Raw genomic sequence first — 26071 nt, forward strand, 5'->3', positions numbered from 1 at the left:
TGCCCACACACGACGAACGAACAGTTTGCTGAAACCGTGCGCGATGACGTGAACGGCACGTACGACGGGACGGAAAATACAACGTCCTATACACTGCATTATAACTTTCGGCGTGTAAATCCTTTCTGAGCATGCGCGGAACTTAGTTTGACGAACAAGCCTACACACGAGGGGACTGTTCGCTGAAACAAAGTTTCAGCGGACAGTTTTACAGAATTTCCGAAAAACCTTGTTCAGCGGACTGTTCGCTGAAACTGTCCGCTGAAAGCCCACACACGAGCGGACTGTCCGCCGAAACACTGTTCAGCGGACAAAGTTGGGCGAACAGTCCCCGCGTGTGTACGCGGCCTCAGAATAACCCAGCAAGCCACAAAAGTCTGAGAAAAAAAAAAATTCTAACTGCATTCTTGTTAAAGTGGTTGTAAACCCTCACATATACTCAGTGAAGCGACTGGCCTCAGATAATACACTTTACATACAGTCATGGCTGAAATTGTTGGCACCCCAGAAATTTTTACAAAAAAATCAAGTATTTCTCACAGAAAAGTATTGCAGTAACACGTTTTGCTATACACGTTTATTGGAACAAAACAAAAAAAGGGGAAGATAAAAAGTAAATTGGACATGTCACACAAAATTCCAAAAATGGGCTGGTCAAAATTGTTGGCACCCTTAATATTTGGTTGCACACCCTTTGGAAAAAATAACTAAAAATCAGTCACTTCCTATAACCATCAATAAGCTTCTTATACCTCTCACACGGAATTTTGGACCACTCTTCCTTTGCAACCTGTTCCAGGTCTCTTATGGGAAGGGAGCCTTTTCCCAACAGCAATTTTAAGATCTCTCCACAGGTGTTCAATGGGATTTAGATCTGGACTCATTGCTGGCCACTTTAGAACTCTCCAGCGCTTTGTTGCCATCCATTTCTGGGTGCTTTTTGACGTATGTTTGGGGTCGTTGTCCTGCTGGAAGATCTCGGACGCAAACCCAGCTTTCTGACCCTGGGCTCTACAGTGACCCAAAATCCTTTGGTAATCCTCAGATTTCATGATGCTTTGCACACATTCAAGGCACCCAGTGCCAGAGGCAGCAAAACAACCCCAAAACATCATTGAACCGTCACCATATTTCACTGTAAGCACTGTGTTCTTTACTTTGTAGGCCTCATTCCGTTTTCGGTAAACAGTAGAATGATGTGCTTTACCAAAAAGCTCTATGTTGGTCTCATCTGTCCACAAGACATTTTCCCAGAAGGGTTTTGGCTTACTCAAGTACAATTTGGCAAACTGTAGTCTTGCTTTTTTACATGTGTGTCAGCAGTGGGGTTTTTATTTGCTTTCAGGTGTGATTTTTACTTGCCCCAGGTGAGTTTAAAGGAGCATCACATGCTTGAAACAATCCCATTCATCCACAATTTTGAAAGGGTGCCAGGAATTTTGACCAGCCCATTTTTGGAATTGTGTGACATTATCTCCAGTTTGCTTTTTTTCCTCCTTTTTTTGTTCTGTTCCAATACACACAAAGTGAATAAACATGAGTTACTGCAATACTTTTCTGTGAGAAATACATGATTTTCGGGAAACATTTCGGGGGTACCAACAATTTCGGCCATTACTATGTGAAACTAGAGCTTAGCTCACCGTGATCTTAGTCCTCGGACTCATCTCGCCGTTAAAGGACTCCTCAGGAACCTGGACCTTCATATACGTGTTTGGCGAGTTCAGCCACCTTGTCTTCTCCCTCTGCTGCTTCTGGGCGAGGAATTTCAGAGGAGAGCATGGCATGGACTGGTCGTCCTCAAATGTGAAGGCCGTGACCGTAGCGGGGATCTCTACTTCACTCTTGTGGCGCGGCTTATCTCGTGTCAGCGGCTGCCTGTAAGCGAATCCGGTCCGGTAACCCTGTGGAGGAGAGAGAGAAAAATGTTCAGATGCAAGCTGTACAGTAACGGGTTAGCAGGACCATAACATATTGAAGCTCATCAGGGTTTAGATGTGGTGACTGAATTTGTTTTCCTTTTTCAGGATCCCCCCCCGTCCATTACCTGCTGATCCTGCCAGTAACACTTCCTGCCCTAGAGTGATAATACAGTCATGATACTGGAGGAGCAATGTTGTCACCACAGTACAAAAAGGTAGATCTACCCCTGAACTACAAATCGTCCCCCATCTAGGTTATGCATAAGAGGAGGGGGGGGGGGTTTCTGTATTCCTAATATACTTATTTGTTCAGTTTGGATGGAGAGTTATAACCCCATCAGGTTTTCATAGCAATCTGTGTCTCTACTGTAGGGATTCATTTCATGTGTGCTGGTGACAAAAAAAAAAAAAAAAAAAATACTTTACAGTAGTCACTAGAAATAGGTATAGGAGGAGAAATCATTGAATGGAGACCATGCGACCAAAAAAAAATAAAATAAAATATTCTGCATCAAACACACATTTTATAATTTTTTTTTTCTTTTTTGGAGACAGCTGAACAATCACCTTGAAAGGCTTGACGCCAATTCAGACATGTAATGATCCCAACAACCAGTAGATGGCAGTATAAACAAACGTGTAATATAAAGAGAAAGTGTACACGAGTGGAGGAACTGACCACTGACAACCATTACTTCCAATTGATAACAAATCAATACTTCCCTTGACACTCAATTGTTTCTTACTGATAATCAATAATCAGTCCCACTGAGGACAATCAATACTTAAAAGTGCAAAATAAAGAGAAATAAAATACTTCCTACTGATTTTTTTCCAACGTTTATACTTATGAATACTGCCTACTGATGACAATCAACGTTTTCTACTAACAAGCAATACTTCCTACTGATGAGAATCAATACGGACTACTAATAACAAATCAATAGCGCCCCGTCCATTAAAGGACGGCCAATAGCGCCCCGTCCATTAAAGGACGGCCAATAGCGCCCCGTCCATTAAAGGACGGCCAATAGCGCCCCGTCCATTAAAGGACGGCCAATAGCGCCCCGTCCATTAAAGGACGGCCAATAGCGCCCCGTCCATTAAAGGACGGCCAATAGCGCCCCGTCCATTAAAGGACGGCCAATAGCGCCCCGTCCATTAAAGGACGGCCAATAGCGCCCCGTCCATTAAAGGACGGCCAATAGCGCCCCGTCCATTAAAGGACGGCCAATAGCGCCCCGTCCATTAAAGGACGGCCAATACCGCCCCGTCCATTAAAGACGGCCAATACCGCCCCGTCCATTAAAGACGGCCAATACTACTGATGACAATATTTCCTTGCTGATGACAGCCAATACTTCTACATATAGTATAAAAGAATGGATGTACAATACTATTAAAAAGGCTCTCAATACCCTTTGTGAGATCAATACTCCCTATATGTACTATTGAAATGTTGAAAAACTCTGTAGCGTGAACACCTATAGAAAACACCAATGTGAAAAGAGCTTATGAACTCTGCGCCCATGACCCCAGTGCTACAGGGACCCTGTAATCCCTTTTGCAGTAGCCCATTCCCAAAAGTCCTAAAAAAAAAAAATGCAGAATTTTCTTTTGCCCTGAATTCCCTTGTAAAATCTTCATCACCCACCAGGTTGTCCAGCATTCTCATGAGCGATTCAAACTCCAGCTCCCCTGCTTTCCACTTGTGCTGGCCTTCCATGTTTACCCCTCCCCCGCCAGTCGCAGCCAACGAATGCGTGACGGCTTTATACTTCTCCAAGTCCAGAAGGCGGAGGTTGTCGATCCCTCCAGAGCCGGCCAGAGCGTGGACCTGCAGGAACAGGGAAGGCAGGTGTTAGCACTAACCGTATGAGATTATATATGTACGTGTATCTATATACACACACACACTGCTCAAAAAAAGAAATAAAAGAAACACCTTGAAAATACATCAGATCTCAAATGGGGAAAAATCTCATACTGGATATCTATACTGATATGGACTGGGTAATGTGTTAGGAAAGAAAAGACATATTGTTTGATGGAAAAGAAAATGATCAACCTACTGAGGGCTGAATTCAAAAACACCCAAAACCCAAAAGTGAAAAGTGAAAACATTATGCAGCAGGCTAGTCCATTTTGCTAAAATTTCATTGCAGAAACTCAAAATAGTCCCCAGTAGTTTGTATGACCTCCACGTGCTTGTATGCTTACCTGACAAAGCCGGGGCCAGCTACTAATAAGACGACGGATGGTATCCTGGGGTATTTCCTCCCAGATCTGGACCAGGGCATCACTGAGCTCCTGAACAGACTGAGGTACAACCTGGCGGTGTCGGATCAACCAAAACATAATGTCCCAGAGGTGTTCTATTGGATTTAGGTCAGGCGAGCGTGGGGGCCATTCAATGGTATCTATTCCTTCATCCTCCAGGAACTGGCTGTATACTCTTGCCGCATGGGGCCGGGAATGGTCGTGCACCAGCGTAGGGCCTGGGTCCAAGGATTTCATCCCGATACCTATTGGCAGTCAGGGTGCCATTGTCTAGCCTGTAGAGATCTGTGCGTCCCTCCATGGATATGTCTCCACAGACCATCACTGGCCCACCACCAAACCGGTCATGCTGAATGATGTTACAGGCAGCATAACGTTCACCATGGCTTCCCCAGACCCTTTCTCCCACTGACATGTGCTCAGGGTGAACCTGCTCTCATCTGTGAAAAGCACAGGACACCAGTGGCAAAATCTGCCAATTTTAGCAAATACCAATCGAGCTCCACGGTGCCTGTCAGTGAGCACAGGGCCCACTAGAGGACATCAGGCCCTGTACTCACTGCCCGGCACCGTAGAGCTCTATTGGCATTTGCCATTGAACACCAGAATTGGCAGGCCCAGTCCATATCAATATAGATAACCAGCATGATAATTTTCGCCATTCATATCTCTCTCTCTCTCTACACACACACACACACATATATATATTCACATACACTCTATATACACATAGTATGTACATTGTGAATGATATGAGTGAAACAACTACCCTGAACCTTCTATAACATCAGGGTCACTGAGCATTCAGGTAGAAGCATCTTTTCCTACATTCATTTAAATTCACCATTGATGACATCTGGATGGAGTGTCCGTATAAAAGAAGTTTGAGTGTTACCTGAACTTCACAGGCCAGCTGTACATTGAAGATGTAATGGAAAGCTTCTTCCAATGTCTCTCCTAAAGCCATCACCCCGTGATTCCGCAGAACCAGAACCTGCACATAGAGAGCCAATATGATGTTAGGGAATATTGTCTGGGCTTAGGATGACCAAGGTCAATACTATACTGTACAACAGGTACATACAAATGTTAGAATAAAAAATTGCAATAAGTACGTACCATGCAAGTTCAATTCAATTATGTACCATGCAAGGATAATACTATGCAACATGTATGTACAAAAGATACGTATCATGCAAGTACAATATGGTACAACAGGTAGGTAGTATGTAAGCAAAATACGTAATAATAATAATAATAATAATAATAATAATAATAATAATAATAATAATAATAGGTACACACGATGCAAGTTCAATAGGTATGAAAAATGTCAGTATAATATGGTACAACAGATAAATACAATGTGAGCATAATACTGTAAAATAAGTACGTATGATGCGGGTACAAGAGGTACACGTACAAGACTGCACAAAAGATGCTTCTCAAAAAGTACAATAGATACGTACAGCGCTTTACAACAGACCGCACCAAGTAGAATACTGTACAATACGTATCTTGTACAACAGATATGTATCACGTGCATACAATACTAAGTAGTACGTACCATGTGAGTACAATACTTTGCAACAAATATGTACCATTTGAGTAAAATATATCATATTATACCAGTACTTACCATGTGAGTACAATACTACACAATACATACATACATACCATGCAAGTATAATACTGTACAAAAACAACCACCACACAATAGGTACATATGATGAGTACAATACTGTATAATAGGTATGTACCATGTGAATATAATGAGAATACAATACACGCAATAGTCGATACAAAGTAGAATGTCAGTACAACACCATACAATAGGTGGGTAGGGAGTACAATACTGTACACTAGAAAGTATGGGGTAGTATGCTGCACATAAGGCAAGTACTACTACTACTAATATAATACTGCTGTAGCAGCGATCTAGTACATATCATGTTGGCACATATACAGTATCCCAAATCAGAGGACCCATAGTTGTTGCCCGTGCAGGCTTGAGCCCAATCCGGAAGAAACACATACATGTACAGGAACAGAGACAAATCATACCTTGGCACTCGGGCCCAGAACTTTCTGCAGCTGGATTCGCTCTTGCTGCTCATCCAGGGAGCCCTGGTAGTTGTAGTAAGCAACATCCCCAAGGATTAAAGCCTCCTGAGAGATGGGGAGGATGCCACATTTCATGGAGGAGACCTGAAATTTAAAAAGAAGATTCTGAGTATTGATCGTATACAGAACTTGTATGCCCATCAACGGATTTCTCTTCTCTCGTCAAGCTGACCAACAGCCGACAGTCAAACAGCCCGAAAATCTCCAAGATAACCATAATAGTCATATATATGTCACAATCTTTCCTCAAGATACAGTTGTCAATTTTCATTGTAAGAAATTAAAAAATAAGGTTAAAAATGAGTAATCATCATAAGTGCACATAGAAAAGTCGCATTGCATGTGGTTGCGGAGCAGTTGTGGTGTGGCTCCATACACCTCCATGGGTCACATTCCAAATTCAACATGCGGTTTAATTTTTGCAGTGGCCGCGAAGCACAGTATAGCCATGAGCAGTGGACATCTGCATTCAGACAGGCACTCAAACCGTCTGGTTTTAATGCCTCTTGGCCACTCGCATGCAGGAACTGTCACTCTGGACATCAAAAAGAGGGGGGAAAAAAAAGCACTCACGGCGGCCGTGGCGGGGGTGTGAATGTGGATGACGCAGCGCACGTCAGGGCGCGTGGAGTAAATGGCTGCATGTGGGCTGAATCCTGATGGGTCAACGAGCAGGTTGGTGCTTCCCTGATCGACCACCTCGCCGACAATGTTCAGCTTCACCTACAGAAAGAGACGGCGTGGTCAGAGAAGGAAACATCTGGCCAGGACAAGGGATAGCAAACATTGCCAATGGCATTATTGTAGGAGGCTGTAAAGGCTCACCAGATTGGAGGCCGACGCTTCGGAGAAGGAGAGGCCTCTGGGAATGATGAGAATGTGGTCCTGTTCCTTGCTCACTCTGACCTATAAAGAAGACAGGAATTAGTCAGGAGACATCATGTAGGCACAGAGGCCAATCACCAAACCCCAGCGCTGTCACATTGGGGGATTCAGCCCCGCGCAAGGTTCAACCAGACTGACTTTAGAGCTTACACAAAGCTTCTTCCCTTTATTCGCTGTGGTTGGATGGACCAACAGGGCTGTGAAGGATATGGGTGTAAAATTAGTTGTAGTCTACTAGCCACCAGGAGGAGCTCTTTTTTTCCTCCCCACATCAAAGGCAGGGTTAGGTCCCTGGTTACAGGCCCCAATGGATTTTTAGACTGGTGGCTCCATCCTCCAGATACCCGTGGTTTCACCTAGACAAGGGAGGCCACAAAGCAAGATGCTCTACTGTGTTGTCTCTACATAAACTATAGTAGTCAGTCCGTCTGTCTCCCTTTCTAGAAGAAAATAAATAAAATAGAGAGATAGATAGATCTAGCTACAGTATCGCACAAAAGTGAGTACACCCCTCACATTTTTGTAAATATTCTATTATATCTTTTCATGTGACAACACTGAAGAAATGACACTTTGCTACAATGTATAGTAGTGAGTGTACAGCTTGTATAACAGTGTAAATTTGCTGCCCCCTCAAAATAACTCAACACACAGCCATTAACCTCCCTGGCGGTATGATTCAGTCTGGAATTAGGTGCTGAAAGCGGTACAATTATTTTGCACAGAAATCTGGCTTTTATTTTGTAGTCCTGTAATTCTTAGGAATAACGCTCTTAAATCTGTTCAAACCAGAGTCTAGCAGACATCCCGGGTATGATAAAGTTTATAATATAATAAAGAATAATAAAAATTATTCAATAAATGTAATCAAATCCAAAAACACTGAAAAATTGACACTTTTTGGTTGCTATGGACAATCTCCAAATTCCAGGCAGTAAAAAATAGTATTTATAATATATAAGTGCATGCAGAGCATTGCACAGACCACTAGGGACAAAGGGGGTGTGTATTTTTTAAATACAGCGCTGTAATCTGTAAGATTACAGTGCTGTGTGTGTTTTGTGTCTTTTTACTTTTTTGAATTTGCTGCCGTTCTCCATTCCCGTGCGCCGTAACACCGCAGGGAACGGAGCTCGGCGGCATTCGGCACTGAATCGAGCGCAGGACGGCTCGATCACACAGCGCGGCGGACATCGCTGGATCCAGGGGACAAGGTGAGTAACTCTCCCTGTGTCCTCCCCTGCATCGAGCGAAGCCATCCCGAGTCTGGCTCGGGGTTACCGCTCCTATCAGTATATTCCTACCCCGAGCCAGACTCGGGATTACCGCTAGGGGGGTTAATGTCTAAACCGCTGGCAACACCCCAAAGTGTCAATACTGTATTTTGTGTGGCCACAATGATTTTCCAGCACTGCCTTAACCAGTCTTGGACATGGAGTTCAACAGAGCTTCACTGGAGCCCTCTTCCACTCCTCCATGACGACATCACGGCGCTGGTGGATGTTAGTGACCTTGCTCTCCTACACCATCTGTTTGAGGATGTCCCACAGATGCTCAATAGGGTTTAGGTCTGGAGACATGCTTGGTCAGTCCATCACCTTTACCCTCAGCTTCTTTAGCAAGGCAGTGGTCATCTTGGAGGTGTGTTTGGAGTTATGTTGGAATACTGCCCTGCGGACCAGTCTCCGAAGGGAGAGGATCATGCTCTGCTTCAGTATGTGACAGTACATGTTGGCATTCATGGTTCCCTCAATGAACTGTAGCTCCACGGTGCCGGCAGCACTCATCCAGCTCCAGACCATGACACTCCCATCAACATGCTTGTCTGTAGGCAAAACGCATTTGTCCATCTTGGTCTCATCAGACCACAGGACTTGGTTCCAATAATCCGTGTCCTTAGTCTGCTTGTCTTCAGCAAACTGTCTGCAGGCTTTCTTGTGCATCATCTTTAGAAGAGGCTTCCTTTTGGGACAGCCATGCAGACCAATTTGATGCAGCGTATGGTCTGAACACTGACAGGCTGACCCTCCACTCCTTCAACCTCTGCAGTAATGCTGGCAGCACTCATACATCTATTTCCCAAAGAACCTCTGAACATGACGCTGAGCACGTGCACTCAACGTTTTTGGTCGAACATGGCAAGGCCTGTTCTGAATAGAATCTGTCCTGTTAAACTGCTGTATGGTCTTGGCCACCGTGCTGCAGCTCAGTTTCAGGGTTTTGGAAATCTTCTTATAGCAGAGGCCATCTTTATGTAGAGCAACAATTCTTTTTTTCAGATCCTCAGTTATTTGCCATGTAGTGCCACGTTGAGCGAGAGAGCGAGCGAGAAAATGTTCAGATGCAAGCTGTACAGTAACGGGTTAGCAGGACCATAACATATTGCAGCTCATCGGGGTTTAGATGTGGTGACTGCATTTGTTTTCCTTTTTCAGGATCCCCCCCGTCCATTACCTGCAGATCCTGCCAGTAACACTTCCTGCCCTAGAGTGATAATACAGTCACGATACTGGAGGAGCAATGTTGTCACCACAGTACAAAAGGTAGATTTACCCCTGAACTACAAATCGTCCCCCATCTAGGTTATGCATAAGAGGAGGCCTGCTCCCCATTCACACCTGAGAACTTGTAACACTAACGAGTCACAACGGGGAGGAAAAATGGCTAATTGGGCCCAATTTGGACATTTTCATTAAGGAGTGTACTCACTTTTTTTGCCAGCGGTTTAGACATTAATGACTGTGAGTTGAGTTATTTTGAGGGGAGAGCAAATTTACACTGTTATACAAGTTGTACACTCACTACTTTACATTGTAGCAAAGTGTCATTGCTTCAGTGTTGTCACATGAAAAGATATAATAAAAAGGTTTACAAAACTGTCAGGGGTGTACCCACTTTTGGGAGATACTGCATCTAATCTCTCTCTCTCTATATACATACACATACACACACACACACGACTTGCAATGTGAATTCCTGTGTTGGCGTGTGTACACATTGTTTATGTTGGGGTGTGTATACATCAGTCTTTGAATGGTTGCTTTGTTCATGGCTGATATGTTTGGAATTGTTGCATTATGCATGACAATGTATATCAGGTGAACAAACCCTTGACAAAGTATCAACTCCACCCCATGTCACACCACCATGAATAATGTATTCTGGGTGGGGATTTAGTACTACGGTGGAAGATCTTAAAAATTCAGGTCAAAGCTATAAAAGATCTGTGGTATTTGACAGGTGTGAAGGTGACACCAGGACAAGGTATGTAGAAATAGAGTGCCAGAGTATGGTTGATGGGTTGATGAAGTTTATTCATTGCATAAACTGTATAAAAATATTTAGCGCTTTTTGGGTGCGCGCCCCCCCCCCTCCCCCTTTCATTAGGACTAGGCTAGAAAACCAGGACTGGGCAACAGGATCTTCAATGAACTCAGAGAAAGGGAATTTATGGCGAGTAGAAGGACACAGCTTGGCAAGATACTTGACCACTGGGCTGAGTGCTTCAATGCATGTAAGAGAAAAAAAGATTTGTTGGGAATACTGCAGGTGAAATTTGAAAACCTCACAAGTCCACTGTGGTTGCAGGTTTGAAAGCCTAAGGGCCACACCAACCTGAATGTGTCAGATCTCTGATCTCAGAGGTTCACCAGAGTTTGGTCTGGATGGTACTGGGATTGGAGACCCCCTGGGAACCTCAGGTGCTGTAGGCTGTTATCCAAGAAACCTGATGTTTTTTCATCCTGAAGAGGCCCTTGAATCCCTGAAATGCGTTGGAAGTTTATAACCAATACTGTGATGAATTAACCTTATCTGGACAGTCAACCAAACTTTGGCTCTTTTTCTGCAAACATTGAACTGATATGCACACAAGGCCTGGGTCAGGGTCTGTTGTGCTGCAGAGAGCTGCCTCAAGAAAAAAAAAAAAAAAAATATGCCGTCATATCGGAATGGTATACTAAACTAGACCCGTGTCAATCACTCTACTTCTCCCCAGAGAGGGAAAAGCTGGTACTGGTTTCAGTAAACGAAGACACGAAACTCACCGTAAAGTAGGCGTTGCTCAAGTGGGCCCATCCAAAGAGATCAGCTAGGCGGTACATGCTGGCTAGCTTACACCTTGTGAGCTTCTCCCCTTTCACCATCGCAGCCTCTACGGCAGGGTGGATGTCATTGATTGGCATGACCATCCCCAGACCTGAGGGACAAGTGTAGAATTACTCTTAAAACGCGTTTCACTTGTGATCATGTCCTGTTATATATTACACATTTTAGGATTTTTAAGTTCTCTATTTGTCTTTATTTTAATAGTTTTGCCACAACAGGTGCTGATACTGTTACCAGTTTCATAACCAAAAACAATAAAATAAAAAACCCATGAGAATACCCTTAGGCATATTCATAAAACATTCATTTGGCCTTCATCTAGTGCAGGGGTCTCCAAACTTGCTAAACAAAGGGCCAGTCTATTGTCCTTCAGACTATTGAGGGGCCAGATTTTGGGCAGCGGGACATTTTTTGGCATAAGTAAACATAGCCACATTTGATGATATTTGGGGGGAGGAGAAAACGCCCTGTTGGCATCATCGGGAGAAATGGTACCCCACTGTTATCAGCTGGCAGAATAGTGTCTCTTATCACTGGAAGGAATATGCCCCAAGGGACAGCTAAAGGCAAACAAAGGACCGCAGTTTGGAGACCACAGATCTAGTGGCATTGAGGTATTTCAGAAGACGATGCCACATATTGGCCACTAGATGGAGCTGGATCATTTGGAGTATTCTGTTCTCAAAATTACATTTAAAATTCATGCAGCATGACCAATTGTCAGGAGCTCACACCATGCCTGCACTGAGTTGCCAGGTCTATATACCTGCTGTGCCCATTATGAGGGGCTCCTACTATCTCTGTAGTGAGTTCCCAGGTCCTCACACCTGCTGATCCCATTATGAAGGGTTCCCACCATCCCTGTGTTGATTTCCTGTTTCTGTGCACCCGATGTGTTCATTATGAAGGATTCCCACCATGTGCTAATTTCCCTCACATCTGATGCGTCCATTATGAGGGGTTCCTACCAACCTTGTACTGATTTCCTGGGTCCTCACACCAGAAGAGTCCATTATGAAGGGTTCGCACCATCCATGCGCCGAGTTCCCGGTTCTGTACACCTGATGTGGCCATTAGGAGGGGTTCCCACCATCCCTATGCCAAGTTCCCAAGTCTGTACACTTGGTGTGCCCATTATAAAGGGATTTCCACCATCCCTGTACAGATCCTTTAAGTTTCACAAGAATTCCTGAAACTGTGTGCGTTATTCTAACTGCATCTGTCATCTTATCATATGATAAACTTTTTTGAAAACATTTACACACATAAAAAGGTGTTTAAATGAAGCAGCTATTTAGCCATTACACTTATTGGTCATAAATTGGTGTTTGAACTCATACCGGCTCCTCTCCTACCGAAACGGCTTACTCAGATTTCACTGCACACTGTGAGCTTCAATCATGTAGGCGTGCAGCCAATTTCTTCCTTCATCCATTGAAGTCCATTTACTGAATATTGTGTGCAATGACACACACCATGGTTGCAGCAGTAGCCGGAACAGAGGTGGACTGGTTTTGCACAGCTACACTGAGCGTCACACAGTGTGCATTCAAAGCTGCAGCAAGTCAGAGTCCACCTCATACAGTAATATACACATACATACATACATACCAAAAGTATTGGGACACCTCCTGCTTTTACACACACATGAATTTTAATGTCGTCTTAGTCTGTAGAGTTCAATATTGAGTTGGCCCACTCTTTGCAGCCATAAAAGCTTTAACTCCTCTGGGAAGGGCGTCCACAAGGTTTAGGAGTGTGTCTATGGGAATGTTTGACCATTCTTCCAGAAGAGCATTTGTGAGGTCAGGCACTTATGTTAAATGAGAAGGCCTGGCTCGCAGTCTCCACTCTTAGTTCATCTAGTTCTATCAGGTTGAAGTCAGGGCTCTGTGCAGGCCAGTCAAGTTCCTCCACCAAAAACTTGCTCATCCATGTCTTTATGGACCTTGCTTTGTGCACTGGTGCACAGGCATGTTAGAACAGGAAGGGGCCATCCCAAAACTGTCCCCACAAAGTTGGGAGCATGACATTGTCCAAAATGTCTTGGTATGCTGACGCCTTAAGAGTTCCCTTCATTGGAATTCCAAGCCCAACCCCTGAAAAACAACCCCACACCATAATCCCCCCTCCACCAAACGAGTTGGACCAGTGCACAAAGCAAGGTCCATAAAGACATGGATGAGCGAGTTTGGGGTGGAGGAACTTGACTGACCTGCACTGAGTCCTGACCTCAACCCGATAAAACACCTTTGGGAGCAGAGACTAAGAGCCAGGCATCCCAATATTTTTGGCAATATAGTGCATCCATCTATCCATACACACACCCTCACACACACACTATGACCTTCTGCAGGTATTCCGTCCCAGTGAAATCACAGGAAACAACAATACCCAGACAGCATAATAAAATCTGAAATTCCTGGCCATTGAAGGCAATAGCTCACCCTGTGTTGTGATCTTGCCACCAGCTGCCCCATGTCTGCACTTAACTTCCTCCAAATGCTGTTGTAACATGACCAGATCCAGAATATTTTCCCTTTATTAAAAAAGTCCCTCTCCTACGTGTTTCAACCGGCCCAGGACTCCTCTACAAGAGGCATCAACAAATCTCTCCAAAATGTGTCCGTAAAACGCTGGTTACACCCTCTAGATACAAATGGACTTGTATATTCCGGACGTATGTGAAGGATGTAGATGCGATCGATGTAGAGATCCGGGCTCAGAGAGAGATCCCTGGGTATCCCCAGCCACACATCGATCGAGAGAGGAAGGAGGTGCAGTGCTATCCGCTGGTGAACTCCATCGCCATGAATGATTTAGTCGCTCTCAGAACCCAGAGTCTTCCCCTGATTCCTCCTCTACCACACGGAAGTGATCCATCCCTCGGGGCGTCTACACTGTGCCACACTTTGTACTTTCACACCGTGCCCTTCCATAAACCTCAAGCTGCTTCTATAAGGGTGTGCCTGGCGGCAGCAGAGAGCAGAGGGATCCGGGAAACACCAACAGGAGCCAGATAGGAGAACAGCCACCGAGATAAGGATCACTGACATAGGTTTTAAAAAGGGGAATGAGGAAGGAATTTTAACTTTCTTGCATTAAAGTTAAGCTGTACTATTGCTTACATTTTCTAGAAGCTTTAACCCTTCAGTCTTGCCCAGATGTACAGATTTCTCTCCTTTATGCAAATCATTTACTCTGATTTCATTGCACACTGTGAGCCTCTCACAGAGTGCATTAGAAAGCTGCGAGTCAGATAGAGCCCACCTCATTTCCTGGCTGAAGGACATCCAGCATCATCTAGCTCTTTTCTCCCCCTGCTTGGCTGTCCCTAGCCTGTCTATCATTCACTGTATTTCAGATCTTTTAAATGAGTATCGGCATCACATGTAGGCATCATCCAGGGCAGCCCCAGGCAAGGCAGTCCTTTACGCCTCCCCTCCAACCTAACAAATGACTCCACTGTTAAAGTGGTTGTAAACCTCATTCATGAAATCTGTATATTTGTAGTGTTTACTTATCTCTTGCCAAAGCCCTGAGTCTTGTGTCTTTCTGCTGCTTCGGTCCTCTGTTATCAGCATGACGACATCTGACAAGCTCTCCAACACAGGAGATAAAAGCAGCTGGAAATTTGTGTCCGGGAGGGCACTCAGATAGATAAGCAGAGAGCTTGTCTATTCACAGCACAGCTCTACAACCTTTTGTTCCTCTGCCTATGTGGAGATTTGGGGGGGGGGGGGGGGGGGGGTGCCTTGCCTCCAATCAACTCTCACAGTGTATGCCCAGACATCTCACCCACTACTGAATGAGGAAACAAGATTTGTAAATAGTGTGGAAAGCCTAAGACAGCAGATATACATGTAAAACTTATGTAGGGAGATTTGTTTCATCTGTGTGTGTGTGTATCATCTGAGGCTGTCCACTTCACCGGCTATATGTGAAGGTTTACATGCACTTGAACTCTTCCTCTTGAAGACCAAAAAGTTCAGGGAAGTAGCACTGAGATAGCAGGAGCCAGCAGCAATGAAAGCTATAAACTGCAAGTACTGTGGTAAGAAATCTAAAGCCCCATACGCACTATCAATTTTTCTGCTGAGTTTTTCCTTCAGGTTTACCAAAACCATGTAGTAGAAGGGCCTGCCTGATTGCATACAAGTTGAAACTCCTAAGGTCTGACCTCATATCATATGTTTTCGGTAAATCAGGAAAAAATCTGCAGAAAAACCGATAGTGTGTATGGGGCATTAGGCTTCATGTACATTAGCCTACACTGGCAGCTCCTAAACTTGAGTTTAGGGGCTTTTTTTTTACCAAAACTCAAACTTAAAGAGGGATTCCACCAAAAAAAAAAAATATTAAAAGCCAGCAGCTATAAATACTACAGCTGCTGACTTAATAAATGGACACTCACCTGTCCCGGGTTCCAGCGATGCCGGCAACCGAGGCCGATCGATCGGCTCCCGGCTGCTGTAGTCACCATTCTAGGTGAGGGAATCAGGAAGTGAAGCGAATCGGCTTCACTTCCCGGTTCCCTACTGCGCATGCGCGAGCCGCGCCGCGCAATAGGAAATCTCTGCGCTGTCACTGGGACCCGTGTGTGTCCCAGCAGACAGCGCGGCAGGGCAGGAAATGGCGTAGACTCCCACGGGAGTCTATGCCCGGAAGTGGGTGAAAATACCTGTCTTTGACAGGTATCTCCACCCCCCTCCCCCCTGAAAGGTGTCAATTGTGACACCGGAGGGGGGGAGGGATCCGATCAGCGGAGGTTCCACTTTAGGGTGGAATCCCGCTTTAACTCCAAAAAAAGCCTATGTGTCAATGTACACACAGTATTTTACCACAGTTTAGGAGCTGCTGGGGGTTAGGGGAGCTTAAATCTCCCTCCCCTAAACATGGAAGAGTCGCATTCAGGATAGGAACGTTTTGACCGGCAGCCGCTGGAAAACGAAAGTTTTTAACTTGTGTTAGTAAAACAATTTTACTGTGTTTTCCCGCAGCTGGCAGTCAAAGTAGGCAGTCTGTACATGAAGCCTAACAAATCAGTTAATACGGGGAAATTTTAATCTCATTATACTCAATGTGTTACAAAACTCAGTTTTAGGTCAGTAAATTTTGTAAATAAGTAATTTTTCTCCTTCACGGATGTGCGCCGATAAGGCGGTATCAGGTGGGAACCAATAGGCGGCACTGACTGGCACCATTAATGGGCACCAATTAGTGTCCCTGATGGTGCTTTGCTGTAATCAGGGCACTGATGATCAGTGTACCGATTACTTGCCCTGGGACCCCCTGCGAGGAGATGCCACTGATCGGCATTCCTCACCACACACTGTCAGTGTGAGGCGAAGAGAGCCGATCAACGGCAACTCCGCAGTTACATGTGACTGGCTGTGATGAGACACAGCCGATCAAATGGGTAAAGAGCCACGTCATCAGCTCTTTACAGAGGGGGTCACACTATGTCCTAGGAACACTGCGTGGATACGATTGCCATGCTGCGCGCCAGCGGGCTTTCTAGGGCGTCATCATTTGACGTCCTCCCAGAACAAGAGCTGCACCGATTCATCATCATTTGACAGTTGGAAAGGGGGGCGGGGTGGAGTGGTTAACCACTTGCCTACCAGGCACTAACAGCCCCTTCCTGCTCAGGCCATTTTCAGCTTTCAGCGCTGCCGCAATTTGAATGACAATTGCGCGGTCACGCTACACTGTATCCAAACACATTTTTTTTAATCATTTTCTTCACACAAATAGAGCTTTCTTTTGGTGGTATTTAATCACTGCTGTTTTTTTTTTTTTTTTTTTTTTACAAAAGGGGGGAAAAAAATTATATATTTTTTTTCTGCCAGTAAATTTTGTAACCAATTTATTGCCTTCACTGATGTGTGCTGATGAGCCAGCACCGATGGGCACTGATAGGCTAACTGGTGGGCACTGATGAGGTGGCACTTATATGCTGTACTTATGGGCACGGATATGTGGCACTGATAAGCAGCACTGGTGGGCACAGATGAACAACAGTGATGGGCAGCTCTGATTGCCAGCACTGACTGGCATGGCTATTGATTGCTACCACTGGTGGGGAACTGTATGCTGGCATTGGTGGGTGCTGTATTGTTACACTTGATTTATTTTAAATCAGGGCACTGATTACATCCCTAGATGTTCCCCTGTAAGAAGATGCTGCTGATCAGCTCTCCTCTCCTCACACTCTGTCAGCGTGAGGTGAGGAGAGCAGATTACCAGCATCTCAGTGTTTACATGCGACCGGCTGTGATTGGACACAGCCCATGGTTAAAGAGCCATGGACACGCGAGAGTGGCCGCACTGGGCTGCCGACATGCGCCAATAATGTCATTGGCTGCATCCAGTGTGAATCTCTGTAAATGGGCATTTTACCTACAGGCAAGCCTCATTACAGGCTTACCTGTAGGGGGGGGGAATAAAAAAATCACAACGTGGACTTTAACCCAGATAAGTGTCCTTTAAGATAAAGGGTCCACGGATGTAGACTTGCCTCAATCAAAAGGTGCTTTGTTTACATCCAATGCCACATCTTCACTGTATTGGCCACTCCTGCGTATTACAGCATGGACTTCTATGGCACTATCTGTGGCCATGGGACACAGCCCTATAGAAGTCTATGGGGGCTGTAACACAGGCGTAACGCTTTTACTGACATTCTGAAGCAGTTTGGCAGCAGGTGAGAAACACATTTTACCCAATCCTGCTGCTGGCGAGTTAACTGCACAGTGCAATAACCATCTGCTGATAAGAGAGTATCTTTCTATACACAGACATAATACAATATATCTACCCCCATGTCCCTGTACACTATACCCCAGGTACTCGCCCTGATGAAGGGCAATGCTTCGCATTAGAAACTCCTAGAATTTGTACATTTTTCAATTGATTTTGTATTGGAACACTTGGATCCAGACTGCAATTTCGCAGTGCAGAGCTTTAAAAAGATGTATGGCCCCCCCCTCCCCCCCCCCCAAGAATCATACTCAGCTAGGTGGCTGCTGCATCTGTCCCCCGACTCCTTGGACACTGAGAACTGAGTGATCAAACACAGCTGATCGCTCGGTTCCCACAGCTTCCTGAGCAGAGAACTGGTGACAGTCAATGCTCTCTGCTCTGCCCCCTTCGCTCACTGGAGCGGTGCCAGTCCAGGCATGTGGGCGGATCCTGACTCCATTGTGCCGATCTTGCTGGGCCGGCTTCTGTGACATCAGCCAACTGCATGCTTCAGGCCGCTGTCTGCTGAAAACAACTCACAGGAGTACAGAATGAACTGCACTCCTGTGATCCACAGGATAAGAACAGCCTAACAAGCTTTGCCTGTACTTCTTTCATGTTGTGAGTGTCTTATAAAATCACAATCCCGCAATAAAGTCGACTGCCAAGCCGCCAAAGTGTACTGCCCTTCCAAAAGAACGCAGATTTAAAGGGGCACTCCCCACATTTCTATTCTTCTGTACTGGAACTTACTGAGAGGGGATGAGGCGAAACCAGCGAAGGAGCTGGCCATGATGTAATCGGCAATCTGCTGCAGGGCCAGGAGACCGGTCGGGTTGTTCCCCTTCTTCATCTGATCCTGGATCAGGCTCTCCAGATCCTCCCGAAAAGCCTGCAGAGACAAAGACATCCATTATAAGTCATCACAGGACATGGGTGTCCCCCCCCCCCCCCCAACCAACATTCACTGCTCCAACCCACCCAGATCCCTCATAACTTCCACTGGACACCATGGACACATTTGTATTGTTATTGGGAGCCCTTGGACCTGTCCGGGATGTTTTGGTGCCAATGATATGCAAAGCTGCTCATGCAGACGTGTTATGTGTTCTTTTAATATAACCAGCAATTTATTTTGGCTTCTATAAAACCAAATAAAAAACGGGTTTGGGAACGAGCACCAAAACAAAAAACAAACAAACAAACACACAACTCAATCACATACATAGAATGTTTATCCATTTATTATAACATTAAGAATGAATAAGACCAATTATAGGGTGAACATTTGTCAAGGATATTTCTACTCTTTTGAACATAGACAAATTCATGTAAAACATTTAATAAACATTTCATTATCCCTTTCCAATCGTTTCGATATTCTCTTCCTCGGGGGGCACAGACTGAACAATGTCCGTGAGGGGTATAGGACAAACAACCTGAAAAGGTTAAAATCAACCAATGTTAAAATGGTTGTAAACCCTCACATATACCCAGTGAAGTGAATGGCCTCAGGTGATACACAGATGAAACAAATTTCCCTACATACGTTGTATCCGTTTATCTGCAGCCATCTTTCCCCTAAAGGCGCCATTTACATTATATCTCAGCGTTTTGTAGCGCGACGCTTGAGGCTCCAAAACACTGGGAGGAGAAGAAGATCAATTATCCTCTATGGAATTAGTTCACATCTCCACTTTGGGCGTTGGTGATCTGAAGCTCAAAAAAAATAGTCCTGGAGCTTTTTTGTAGCTCAAATTAGGCAGATTTCTGCGTTTGTATTCCCATAGAAATGAATGGAAATGTGCAATTTACGCTTTGTTAGATTTTCTGCTCAAAATGAAAAAAAAAAAAAGAGGAATATATGAATAAATGTGCAATAATGAATCCCTAATCATACATATATATATATATATATATATATATATATATATATATATATATATATATATATATATATATATATATATATATATATATATATATATATATATATATATATATATATATATATATATATATATATATACACATATATACATACACACATATACACACATATACACTAAATACATTAATAAAATAATCACCCATATCTGAAAAAAATAAAAATAAAAAAAATTTGTTAGGATTAGGGTGTTTATTATTTTAATTTTTTTAAAGGCTTGGGGTTCATTTTTTTATTACATAATAATCATAAATGTAAAATAAATACACCAATAAAAGTACAATAGATTAATACCAACACCCTAGCAAATATAGATAAGATAAAAACAATAGTAACTCTTACCCGAACAAACAAATAAAATAAAATTAAGAGTAATAAAAAAATAAAAACTGATGGAAAAGCTAAAAAAGCTGAAAAACCTAGCAACAAATGATCGTTTTCTCTATTGGCAAGTAAAAAAAAAAAACCCACAAAGCTCAAAAACACTACATAAAAACGAGCAAAAAACATGCCAAAATAGTGCATAAAAATTTGTGAAAAAACGCCGGGAGAAAGTGCAGACGCTACACTCAGGTGTAAATGCAGCCCAAATCCATTCAAAGTGCAGAATTTACACAGATTACTGAGCTCTGAAAAGCAGGGGGCGGAGAGCTGAAGTTACATCAGTGAGGAGAGCGCTGAAAGCCGATTGGAAGGGACATGCCCCCACACAGGAACAGAGCTGAGGCTGTCAATCAGCTGGAGGTCCTTCCCCCGTCACCATTTTTCTCTTGTTGTCAGGAAAACATGTCATGCTGATAGCGAAAGAAGGCAGTGGACAGAAAATGATACTTAGTGCTCTGGATTGAGGCAAGTACACACTATAGAGGGATATACAACTGCACAATAAGAGACTCTGCCTTTCCCGTGTAGCTTGTTGCTCTACATGCAGCTTCAATTATATATTTTCTGTCCTCATCTCAGAGGACGGACTCCACCTTTGAACTGCATTGGCGTTATTGGTAATCCGCAGCTGAAAGTCCTAATTAACAACTGGAAAACTTTTCAAGAGCCGACCGCCTATCCTAGCAATAAATATTTATCAGAGCAATCAATAAATTGTTGGCTTGTCATCAAAGGGGATACAGAGAGGGTGTGACAACTGTCAAGATATTTATTAAGTAATCTTGCGAGCTGATAAATTCCTGTACTGCACGCTTATCAATTACAATGTTCCCAGGGCTCTCTGTGGACTACAAAATATCCCTCTGGTATAGAGAAGTGGAGAGGGGAATGTTCTGCAGTTCTGTCCTAAGGCGACAACGCTGCTCCTCCATATAGTACAGAGCATGAGCGTTGTCACTCTGGGACAAGAAGTGCATTACTGGCTGGAAGGGGAGGGGGGGGAAGGGGAGAGTAGGAAAGAGGGGACGGGGGAGGAGGGGGAAGGGGAAGGGGAGAGTAGGAAAGAGGGGACGGGGGAGGAGGGGGAAGGGGAGGAGGGGGAAGGGGAAGGGGGGAGGAGGAAAGAGGGGACGGGGGAGGAGGAAAGAGGGGACGGGGGAGGAGGAAAGAGGGGACGGGGGAGGAGGAAAGAGGGGACGGGGGAGGAGGAAAGAGGGGACGGGGGAGGAGGAAAGAGGGGACGGGGGAGGAGGAAAGAGGGGACAGGGGAGGAGGAAAGAGGGGACAGGGGAGGAGGAAAGAGGGGACAGGGGAGGAGGAAAGAGGGGACAGGGGGGGAAAGAGGGGTAGGAAGGGAACTGGAGGGGAATGGAAGGGGAGGGGTATTAGCCGTGCACCCCAGTCTGGAGCACATAAGCAAAGGAACACGCACAAAGATATGTTTTTGATTAACCAAATTAGAAAGGATATTGAATAAAAGAGGAAAGCAATTCCATTATTTAGGAGCACGCAATAAAAAAAGCATTCATTTTAATCAGAAGGTTGAGTTCCACTTTAATGTTTTTCAGTTCATCACTTGCTTTGCAGTCGACTTTATACGGGGGAAAAAAAAAAAGGTAATGGTTTATGGCAAGCCTAACAAACTGTCAGAAGGCGCGACGCTATACGGAATCAACCCACATGAAAATTGTGGGAGTTTGGGTGGGGGGCCGGCCCCTTAATTAACTGCCTCTGGCACAGGACCAGCTGATTATCAGCTCTGGTCAGTGTGGGAGGCACTCCGCTTGGAACACAGCCCAGTACTAACTCATCCTCAGTGTAAACAGCTTAGAGAGCTTCCCTCCTCCACACACAGGAAGGCAGTACTTACACTATAGTAGCGTGTGAAAGTGCGTAAACTCAAATGCTTTTGCGTGTGTTCAGTTTCAAATTTATGCACCGACATACCTCCTTGGACCCATTTTGCCCGGACATTACGGTCACCTGCTGACTTGGCACCATCCACAGGCAGCATAACTCGTCAATAAGACAAGTTCAATCCAACAGAATTTTTCTTCAGCCAATGGCAGTATAGAGGATGTTTTTCCAGCCTATTAAAGTGGAACTTGACTCTCCCAATCAACTATAAATGTGGCTGTGGGTTCCAGCATGGGAATCCAGTCCTGCTGGTTCACATATATGTGATTCGGATGGATTTTTGAACCGGAACTGATTTGCATAATATGTGAACGGAGTATTATGCTGCTAGTATTAGTAAATAGATATGCCTTTCTATCGTATTTAGTCGTTTTAGCCTTTTTCTTTTTACATTTCTTCAGTTACTGGTTTCCATGTCTAGGCAAATGATGTCATAAATCCCAGAAGTCTTCAGGAGGGGCTCTTCCCCTAAGAACACTCTCCTGCTTTCACACCTGAGCTAAGGGAACCTGAATTCTAGGAAGTAAATACCATATCAATCATCTGCCCTTATATGATTTAGTTAAGCTTTGACAAAAAAAAAAAAACTGGAAGCCGATTGGCTACTACGCAGAGCTGCACCAGATTTTGCACTCTCCAGTTTTAGTAAATCAACCCCAAATGATTTACATAAGCCCTGTCTCTGCAAATAACCAACACAGACTGAGGGAACATAGAAGAAATAGCGAGTCTAGCAGCACTAATACTAAACCAATTAGGATTAGACAAGAGGGGAGGGCAGGGGGAGAAAACAAAAATCAGTGCAAACAAGTTGCAGTGGCCCAAAATTGCCACTAGATGTCAACATACTACAAAAAAGTGCAGTTCAATATAAGACATAAAAAATAATGAAAGTGGGGAAAAAACAGCATGCGCATTCACAAAACATACAAAAAAAAAAAAAAAAAAAAAGAAGTACACCAACGCTTGTGATGCCTGTTAACGGCACGCCAAAACATGGCAACAAATGTGCCATTAAAATACAAGCACAATTTGAAGCTTAAGCTGCTTTGAGTGTAAGGCAATCCTTTAAAATGAATGAGCTTCCCTATGGGAGTAGGACAACATCATGTAAAAAGCGCAACAGTGTGAATGGGGCCCAAAACATTTAAGGACACAAAAGGAAAAAGAATCCAAAGAAAGATTAAATTGTTCATAAACAGCTCCTATAAGAAAGGCAAATGCGTTTCAGAGATCAGACACCCCCCCCCCCCCCTCCTCACCCTTCATCAGGGCTCAATACAGGATATATATAAAAAAAAACAACAACTTGAACAGGCTTAGAATGACCACACTGCTCTAAAAAACAAGCTCTTATGAAGTGACCGTGTACCAATCACTGGTCACCCGGTACACAAGCAGGCAAAAAAATAAATAAAATGCAGGTGCAACATGAAAAGCCTGCTGAATTGATGATGGAGACTATTATATTCTAAAAAGGGGGAGTTTTTGACTTTATCACAGGAGGAAAAAAGATTCTTGAATGAAAAACGTATCCTGTTGAAAAGCCAAGAAAATTGATTGGGGTTGGGGTACAATTAAGGTAATTTGGGGAGTTTTAGTTGTAGGTGGAGTCCAGTGAGACAGACTTCTAATTTGTCTTGGATATTCCAAATGTGATCTCTCCCGGTCATAATTACAGACTCTGTATAAAATCAAGCAGGGATGGTGGGAACCCCTCAATGGGCACTTTACAGCTTTAGGTGACCCCTGCCTGTCGGTGAAGAGTGAACCAGCAGTCTGATAATGACAGGCAGGTGAACTGCCTGTAATACTAAAGACTGACCAGCAGAGCGCGCTCCTAGAATAAAATTTTACACCAACTTTATTCAATGCTCAAAAATGTAAAGCACACCATCGCAGGAAATGCGGCTGTGCTTGACTGCGGCAGAAAGGAAAGCCTGATGAGGGCTTCTGAATATACCAAAACCCTGACTGTCATGCAGATCCTAAGATACAAGATCCTGATGGTCATACTGAACCCAATATTTCAGTAATATCTGAGCCCCTCCAACCTTATTCTGACCTGCATTCTTGCTCCAGGTTAGCGACTGATAGAATGGCAGTCAGAGACGGCCGGGGACATCAGTGTTTTCAGTTTGCAGTGCTTTCAGTACAAGTTTAAAGTTCTTTTGAGGCAAAAATCTCTAAACTTGCACATGAGTTACATATACAGGAGATGTTTAACTGCCAAAGGATGGGCACTTCTGTCTATCCAGTGCTCAGATTTACACAGCTCTGCAACATGGCAGTCGTGACTGGCAGGGAAAGACACTATTATTCTCTGCTGCAGTTCAGTAACAGATCCTGTTTCTCCCAAAGTCAATGACTGGACAGTGAAAAGAGAAGCAGCACACTGAAGAACTTATCTCTCCATCACTCTACTCTCTCGCTCTCTCTCCTTCTATCAGTAAAGCTCTCTACACTGCAGTATATGGCTCTTCGTGCTTCTTCCTTACCCCAGTCTAAGCTCTGCTGTACAGGAACTGCAAAAAGACAGATATCAGGTCAAACTCCAGTACTTGCACTGCTTGAATATAAAAGATATTTATTAATGCATTACCGATTACAGAGCGGAATTGGTTTGTGTCTTTTATATCTGCTTGGCGTTCAGCTTTAATTCACCATCAGGAAGATAAGGTGGGATGGTATTGGATTTATTAGTCTTTTACATGTTTATTTAGAAAATCTTACTCCTGTCCTTCAATAGCATGCTGGAGTGACCTGCACCGTGGAGCAATAAAGTGTAATCTATCTTATTTTTTTAGTGCCTTGCATTTACAGCCCATTGATATGAACTGTCACCATTAAAAACAATGAAATATTGCCTGATGTTGAGCAATATAGCCTAGCATTGGTAGCATGTAAAGTGCAGTACCCCAGCGCAGCCAATCAAAATCTACTGTGTCAACATCAGGCCAGTGTAAGATTGATGCTGATTGGCTGGTGTTGATAATTGCACTTGACACTTTGTCACAAAAAAAAAAAAAAACATTTAATGTGGAAATTTGGGAAAATTTCGACTATTAGTGGTTGTTCTTTTAGGATTTTTGTACTCTTGGGGACCATTGATCATTTACTGTTGGGTTAAACTGCTGCCTACTGGAGAATTTGGACACGGGCAGGCAACAAAAATCTGTAGACAAGCCAAGGATAACCTCCAGGAGAACCAAGAGCATGACCATGAACACAAAGCAGTGGTATCTGCCCAAGACAATGATTTTATGGTGAATACAAAAAAATGCAATTTTCTTTTTGGTCTACCAAAGGGTGCTGGAAGTCAAACAATTGAGGCGTCCAAAAGAAGTACAACTGAGGAGTGGGCAGCCAACAGGTACAACAAAATTTACTTGGACCTGTAGCGCAAGAGTTGCCTGAAGGACCAGCATCTGAAAAACGGACACTGGTAGAGGCCAAACCCACCGGCTTGATAGGGGAACCTGTCAACATGACAAAAAGGAGGACAAAATCAACCGCATGCCCAAGACCAATAAGAAATTGCCACCCACCAGACAGCAATGACTCAACATGGGACGGAGCACCCAACCATACAATACCAACCAGAACAAACAAAAGCTGAACAACCCAAAACAACCAAGGATTGGAACAAAAAATAAATCCTGTTTGGGAGGGAAAACCACCACCAAAGGGAACAAGTCCCTGGTAGAAACAAATCAGACAATGGACCTGAAAAAAGTCATACAGAAAAGCTAAACAAAAA

General features: G+C 44.0%; 1 protein-coding gene across 5 annotated transcripts in view; it reads right to left on the reverse strand.

Annotated features, from left to right (window-relative positions):
- Positions 1–26071, reverse strand: part of ADD3 (adducin 3) — a 139574-nt gene that overhangs the window by 14766 nt on the left and 98737 nt on the right. For 4 of the 5 annotated variants that reach the window (XM_077455073.1, XM_077455070.1, XM_077455071.1 and 1 more), the window contains 8 exons: positions 18816–18954; positions 11258–11409; positions 7152–7232; positions 6900–7049; positions 6267–6410; positions 5098–5196; positions 3577–3759; positions 1644–1904 (listed from right to left, as the gene is read on the reverse strand). In XM_077455073.1, coding sequence (XP_077311199.1) covers positions 1644–1904; positions 3577–3759; positions 5098–5196; positions 6267–6410; positions 6900–7049; positions 7152–7232; positions 11258–11409; positions 18816–18954 — 1209 coding nt within the window. Of the gene's footprint in view, positions 1–1643; positions 1905–3576; positions 3760–5097; positions 5197–6266; positions 6411–6899; positions 7050–7151; positions 7233–11257; positions 11410–13765; positions 14181–18815; positions 18955–26071 lie in introns of those variants that run through there. The other variant, XM_077455074.1, reaches the window with a different exon arrangement.

The sequence above is a fragment of the Lithobates pipiens genome, unplaced genomic scaffold (assembly GCF_037356315.1).
Source record: "Lithobates pipiens isolate NorthernLeopardFrog02 unplaced genomic scaffold, aLitPip1_a1.2 Scaffold_25, whole genome shotgun sequence".
Lineage (NCBI taxonomy): Eukaryota > Metazoa > Chordata > Amphibia > Anura > Ranidae > Lithobates > Lithobates pipiens.